The 7,272-nt window shown below is 41.7% G+C and overlaps 1 protein-coding gene across 5 annotated transcripts in view; it reads left to right on the plus strand.

The window, feature by feature from the left end:
• Nucleotides 1–7,182, plus strand: part of ENOSF1 (enolase superfamily member 1) — an 83,157-nt gene extending 75,975 nt beyond the window's left edge. For 2 of the 5 annotated variants that reach the window (XM_056521672.1, XM_056521671.1), the window contains exon 15: nt 5,970–7,181. In XM_056521672.1, coding sequence (XP_056377647.1) covers nt 5,970–6,086 — 117 coding nt within the window. In that variant the 3' untranslated portion in view covers nt 6,087–7,181. Of the gene's footprint in view, nt 1–5,969 lie in introns of all 5 variants that reach the window. The other 3 variants (XR_008844190.1, XM_056521670.1, XM_056521673.1) reach the window with 3 other exon arrangements.
• The last annotated feature ends 90 nt before the right edge of the window (nt 7,183–7,272 follow it).

The raw sequence follows: 7,272 nt of genomic DNA on the forward strand, positions 1-7,272 counted from the left end.
TAGATCTACTCCGACTCCCCTCCGGGGGAAAGACACAGGACCTGGGGGTTGGGGGAGGGTGTTCTGTGTGGGTGGGGGGGGGGGGGGGGTTTGTTTTTTCTATTGTGTTTGTACAGGGTGGGCCATTTATATGGATATACCTTAATAAAATGGGAATGGTTGGTGATATTAACTTCCTGTATGTGGCACATTAGTATATGTGAGGGGGAAAACTTTTAAAGATGGGTGGTGACCATGGCGGTCATTTTGAAGTAGGAAGAGGGTCATGAGACACATCAAACTTATTGGGAATTTCACAAGAAAAATGTGCTTGGTTTTAACGCAACTTTATTTCTTTCTTTCATGAGTAATTTACAAGTTTCTGACCACTTATAAAATGTGCTGCCCATTGTAATGGATTGTCCATGCAACCCTCTTCTACCACTCTTCACACACTGATAGCAACACCGCAGGAGAAATGCTAGCACAGGCTTCCAGTATCCGTAGTTTCAGGTGCTGCAGAATGGGCAAAACAAAAAGTGGAACAGGACCCTCAGTTTACGCAGAAGATTTTGTTCAGTGATGAGGCAAACTTTTATGTGAATATTGAAGTTAACAAACAAAACCACCGCTATTAGTCTGACACTAACCCACATTGGATAGATCCCTCCAAGACTGTTGGAACACAAACATTTATGGTATGGTGTGGTATATGGGGTACAAAGATAGTGGGGCCATTCTTCATCAGTGGAAACCTCAAGGCCACTGGATATGCGAAATTGCTACATGATGATGTGTTTCCCTCTTTATGCACTGAAGCTGGCACGTTCCCTGAGTTTTTCCAGCAAGAAGGTGCACCACCACATTATGGGTGTCAGGTCTGAGCATTCCTAGATGAACAGTTTCCTGGAAAGTGGATTGGTCGTCGTGGGCCAGTTGAATGGCCCCCAAGGTCTCCCGATCTGACCCCCTTAGACTTTTATCTTTGGGTTCATCTGAAGACATTTGTCTATGCTGTGAAGATACCAGATGTGCAGCACCTGAAACTACGGATACTGGAAGCCTGTGCTAGCCTTTCTCCTGCGGTGTTGCTATCAGTGTGTGAAGAGTGGGAGAACAGGGTTGCATTGACAATCCAACACAATGGGCAGCACATTGAACATTTTATAAGAGGTCAGAAACTTGTAAATAACTCATGAAAGAATAAAGTTACGTTAAAACCAAGCACATCATTGTTTTTCTGTTTGACATGGCTCTCTTCCTATTGAAAAAACATAAGTTGGATTAAAAATGTCTACCATGGTCACCACCCATTTTGAAAAGTTTCCCCCCTCACATATACTAATGTGCCACAAACAGGAAGTTAATATCACCAACTATTCCCATTTTATGTATCCATATAAATTGCCCACCCTGTATATTGATTCACATATACAATATGTCTACTTTTATGTTTGTATCATACAGTTGACATCTTTCTACTTTTGGAAGACATTAGAGGGCTTCAAAGTTCAGCAGCAATTTTCCAATTTTTTTAAACTTTTTTCAAAATCAAAAATTTTCAGGGACCAGTTCAGGTTTGAAGTGGATTTGAAGGGCCTTCATATTAGAAATACCCCACAAATGACCCCATTATAAAAACTGCACCCCTCAAAGTATTCAAAATGACATTCAGTAAGTGTGTTAACCCTTTAGGTGTTTCACAGGAATAGCAGCAAGGAGAAGGAGAAAATTAAAAATCTTCATTTTTTACACTTGCATGTTGTTGTAGACCCAGTTTTAAAATTTTTACAAGGGGTAATAGGAGAAAAAGCCCCCCAAAATTTGTCATCCAATTTCTCTCGAGTAAGGAAATACCTCATATGTGATACTGTTTGCTGAGCAGTGTATTGAATCCCCCATGTGTGATCTGTCTAATGAGCTGTGTATTTAAACCCCCTTTCATGTGTGATCTGTCTGCTAAAATGTGTATCTAATCCCCCAGTGTGTGATCTGTCTAATGAGCTGTGTATCTAAACTCCCCATATGTGATACTGTTTGCTGAGCAGTGTATCGAATCCCCCATGTGTGATCTGTCTAATGAGCTGTGTATCTAATCCCCCATGTGTGATCTGTCTGCTAAAAGTTGGTGCCCTCTCTTGGATGGTTAACCATTTTTTCACTTAGGATGGACATGCAATTTTGCCAGTTTAAACTATTTTGCAAGGTATTAATTACATCTACTTTTGGACCCTTTCTGACATAAGACCTAATTGGTTACCTATTGTTTTACCCTTTTTATAAATATACATTGTATATGGAAATATATGCTATTCTTTTTTTTTATCATTAATTATTTACTGCTCTGGAAGTTGTTCTTAAACTTTTTAATGGGTGATTCTGTTATTATTTATGCCCACGTTGTAGTTAAAAAAGAACCGTGGATTGGCGAGTATATAAGAAATCATTTTTTTTCTTTGAAGGATAAGGTGCCTCTGAAATTTGAAAATGCAAGGTTTCAGAGGAACAAAAGAAAGCATCTTGGTGCAGTGAGTTAATGAAGCATTATACACTGGACTGCCTAAATAGGTCTATTATACGTCTGGGTAGTTGTGGTGATAAATTAATTAGCATTGTCACTTCTTGTACATAAAATCTAAAGTCTGCATTATAGATATGGGGGGGGGGGAGGTTTGTCAAAAACTGTGTAGAAGAGTGGTGCAGTTGCTTAGGAATGTCCCGATACCGATACTAGTATTGGTGCCGATACCCAGTATTTGCATGGTATCGGGGACTCAATGTCAATGTCCCCTGCACTGCGGCTGGCTTGTTCTCCCCTCCGCATCATGGTGTCCCATGGAAACGCATGTGCCTGCGCCCAGCATACCACTATGGAGGAAGCAGAGTGACATGTGTCACATGCTCCTCCATAGGACGCCATGATGCGGACGGGAGAATTGGGCAGCAGAGCAGCAAAACCTGGCAGACTGGGGGCTGCTGTCTACAGGGATTGGCGCTGTCTACAAGGGGGTATGCTGCTAATGTATGCAACTATCTATACTACCTACTATTAAGGGAAATCTTACAGCAATGTCACCTGCACTAACTTGAATTTATAGGTAGATAGTGCAGGTGACCCAGTTTCTACCGCTGCTCACCACGTGAACATCAGCGCAGATGGCAGAGGGGCAGTAAACATTGCATACCAAGTAAGGCTTTTGACACTGTCCAACATAGAAGACTTATCAAACTACAGTCATTGAGCTTGGACTCCCATATTGTTGAGTAGACTAGGCAGTGACAGACAACAGAGGGTTGTAGTCAATGGAGAATATTCAGAGCAAGGTCTGTACGTCATGAGTCCACTCCCGATCTATAACACGGGGCCACGGCAAGGCCCCGCATCATAGCGGGTCGGGCCCAGCCTCTAACAACGGCCAGGTCCCGTGGCTTATAGCACGCAGCACTGATCGCGGTGCCACGCGCTATTAACCCTGTAGACGCAGCGTTCAAAGTTGAACGCCGCATCTAAAGTGAAAGTAAAACCATACCGGTTAGCTCAGGGGGCTGTTCGGGATCACCGCAGCGAAATTGCGGCATCCCGAACAGCTTACATGACAGCCGGAGGATCCCTACCTGCCTCCATGCGGTCCAATTGCCGAATGACTGCTCAGTGCCCGAGATCCAGGCATGAGCAGTCAAGAGGCAGAATCATCGATCAGTGGTTTCTTATGAGAAACCACTGATCAATGTAAAAGATCAGTAGAGGGTAAATAAAAATAAACATATGTGATATTGCCACATGCGGAAATGTCCGAATTATAAAAATATATCGTTAATTAAACCGCACGGTCAATGGCATACGCACCCAAAAATTGGTACCACTAAAAACTTCAGATCACAGCGCAAAAAATGAGCCCCCATACGCGGAAAAATTTTTAAGTTATAGGGATCAGAAGATGACAATTTTAAAACATATACATTTTCCTGCATGTAGTTAGGATTTCTTTCCAGAAGTACGACAAAATCAAACCTACATAAGTAGGATATCATTTTAATCGCATGGACCTACAGAATAAAGAGAAGGTGTAATTTTTACCGAAAAATGTACTGTGTAGAAACGGAAGCCCCCAAAATTAACAAAATGGCATTTTTTTTTTTTTTTTATTTTGTCTCAATTTTTTTTTTTATGTTTTGCCTTATATTTTTGGGTAAAATGACTGACGTCATTACAAAGAAGAATTGGTGGAGCAAAAAAATAAGCCATCATATGGATTTCTAGGTGCAAAATTGAAAGAGTTATGATTTTTTAAAGGTAAGGAGGAAAAAACGAAAATGCAATAACGGAAAATCCCCGGGTCCTTAAGGGGTTAATAGAGCAGCAGGAAATGCTAGCAGCATGCTTGGATGTATAGGGAGAGGTATAAGCACTCGTGAGACCTCACTTGGAGTATTGTGCGCAGTACTGGAGACCGTGGGGGACATTTAGCAAAGCATTTAGTATTTTTTTTGCATAAAATTGTCGCAAAAAAAATAAAAAAATAAAAAAAAAAATCGCACTTGGGACGACTCTGTTTTCTGCAAGTTTTTGATTGTGCAGTGTCCTAAGCAAAAAATAAAAATCTTGCTTACCAAAGCAAAATGATTTTTGACTTGCAATGGTCAGAGATTTAGCAAGTGCACAAGTCGCAAAAAAGTCGCATTACATGAAAAAACCTACTAAATTTACTCCAGCTCAGACAAGGAGCAGAAAAATCCACTACCAAAGCAAAAAAAGAAAAATTGCTTACATGAAAGAAATTTATCAACAAGCTGAAAGCAGTTGATAAGTCGCACATTAGCAAAAAAAATTGTAAGAAAAAAATAACTAAAAAAAAAAAAAAGGAATACATAAGCAAACATTGATAAATGTCCCCCCGTATCTCCAGAAGGATATAGATACTCAAGAGAGAGTTCAGAGAAAAGCTACTAAACTAGTACATGGATTGCAGGATAAAACTTACCAGGAAAGGTTAAAGGACCTTAACATGTATAGCTTGGAAGAAAGAAGAGACGGGGGGGGGGGACGACGACACATGATAGAGACTTTTAAATACATAAAGGGAATCAACAAGGTAAAGGAGGAGAGCATATTTAAAAGAAAAACTACCACAAGAGGACAGTTTTAAATTAGAGGGGCAAAGGTTTAATATCAGAAAGTATAGTGGATGCATGGAATAGCCTTCCTGCAGAAGTAGTAGCTGCAAATACAGTGAAGGAGTATAAACATGCATGGGATTAGCCTAAAGCTATTTTTCATATAAGATAGGGCCAGGGACTATTGATAGTATTCAGGCTAGATGGGCCAAATGGTTCTTATCTGCCAACACATTCTATGTAATCGCTCCGGAGACATAGTTCTCGCCGCCAATGCAAATTCCCGGTTCTGCCCAACGGAGAAGAGAGAAATCTTTGCTCATACTACAGCAGCCGCCTCCATTGTACACAATAAGGAACCCACATATCAGCACGGTAAGCAGCACCAGAAACCAGGTCACCCAGGTGTCAGATTCCCTTTAAAAAAAAAAAAAAAACTCGTAATTGGTATCGGCAAGTACTAGAATAAAATTATCGGTACTCTTACTCTGTTGGGACATCCCTACAGTTAATCATGGCAACCAGTTTGCTTCCTTTTCAGAGGCCTTCTGGGCAACTGCACCACTCTTCCTCTGCACAGGTTTTCATAAATATCCTATATGGTGTTTTGTGAATCAACTGCATTGAAGTAAAGGGAGCTCCATAACCAGACAACCATTGCAAATTATACCTTTCATTCATGATTTTCTTTTGTACAGTGATCACTAATAAGTCACTCATGGCATTAGATATGAGGCTAGGGCAGCAAACTGAATCCTTTCCCGAGGTGAAGGTAAGCCAAGGTATTGTGAATGCAACAGTATCAAAAAATACTGTCTACCTCCTCTCACACTGTTAACATTTTGGTTTGTACTGACATTTTTAACCTCTTTCAGGATCCAGGATATTCCACTGAAATGAAGGAAGAATCTGTGTTATTGTACCAGTTCCCAGAGGGAGCCATCTGGCAGCAGCTAATTCATAAGAAAAAGGTTGACGTTTCCAACTCCTAGCCAAAGCTAAACTGGAATTTTGAATTACCTAGGAATTTAACAGAAAATTTCACCAATGGAAATGCCTTTTAGACATTAGAGAAGACCTTTGATTAGGATTAAAGGAGTATTCCCTTTTAAAGCACCAATAGCACAAAATTAAATATGACGACACATTTCCCAGTTCAAAGGTGTATTTCCTTACCATAATGTCATCCACTTTCTGTGAAGGAGCAGCAGTGCACATTCATTCTGAGAATTCAAGGGGACTCAGAAAATTATAGCAAGAAATGGTCATTTTCATATTTAATGATCGTGGGGCTCTGACTGCCCAGGAATTGGTGGATATAGCAGTAACCGCCTTAATCCAAAGCTTTTCTTTACATTTCCAATGTGTACTGCACATTTATTCTGGTGTACATTAGTAAACTTGGTTGCTGTTATTGTTGTAAGAAAATACATTTTGATCAGAGTCCTGTTATAGTACGAAACTATTGTAGCCTTCTCCACTCTGCCCGCTGTACAGTGGTCCCTCAACATACGATGTAATCCGTTCCAAACGGACCATCGTTTGTTGAAACCATCATATGTTGAGAGATCCATGCAATGTTAAGTTTAGGACAGTGGTCTTCAACCTGCGGACCTCCAGATGTTGCAAAACTACAACACCCAGCATGTTGGGAGTTGTAGTTTTGCAACATCTGGGAGGTCCACAGGGTCAAGACCACTGGTATAGGAAGTTGTACTCACCTGTCCCCGACGCTCCGTCAAGACCTCTGCTTCCCCGGCATCCTCGCTCTCCGTCAAGTCGCTACGCACGCCACTCCTATTGGATGACGGGACGGCGTGCGCAGCAACGTGATGACGATGATGGAGAGCGCCGACAATGGAGGGGATCTCGAAGAGGACGCGCCGGAGCCCCGAGGACAGGTAAGTGATCGTCAGTGGACCACACGGGGCACCGTTAACGGCTATCTGGTGGCAGCTGAAGCAGTCTGCGCTGCCGGATAGCCGTTTATGCGATGGCCCTGACATACAAAAGCATCAGATGTTAATGCTGCCTTCAACATGCGATGGCCTCTGAGAGGCCATCGCATGTTGAAATTATCGTATGTCGGGGCCATCGTAGGTCGGGGGGGGGGGGGGGATCACTGTACCACAGAAAGTTGGAATAAAAGAATCAATCTTTCAACATATGCTCTGAAGT

Source organism: Hyla sarda, chromosome 5 (genome assembly GCF_029499605.1).
Source record: "Hyla sarda isolate aHylSar1 chromosome 5, aHylSar1.hap1, whole genome shotgun sequence".
NCBI lineage: Eukaryota > Metazoa > Chordata > Amphibia > Anura > Hylidae > Hyla > Hyla sarda.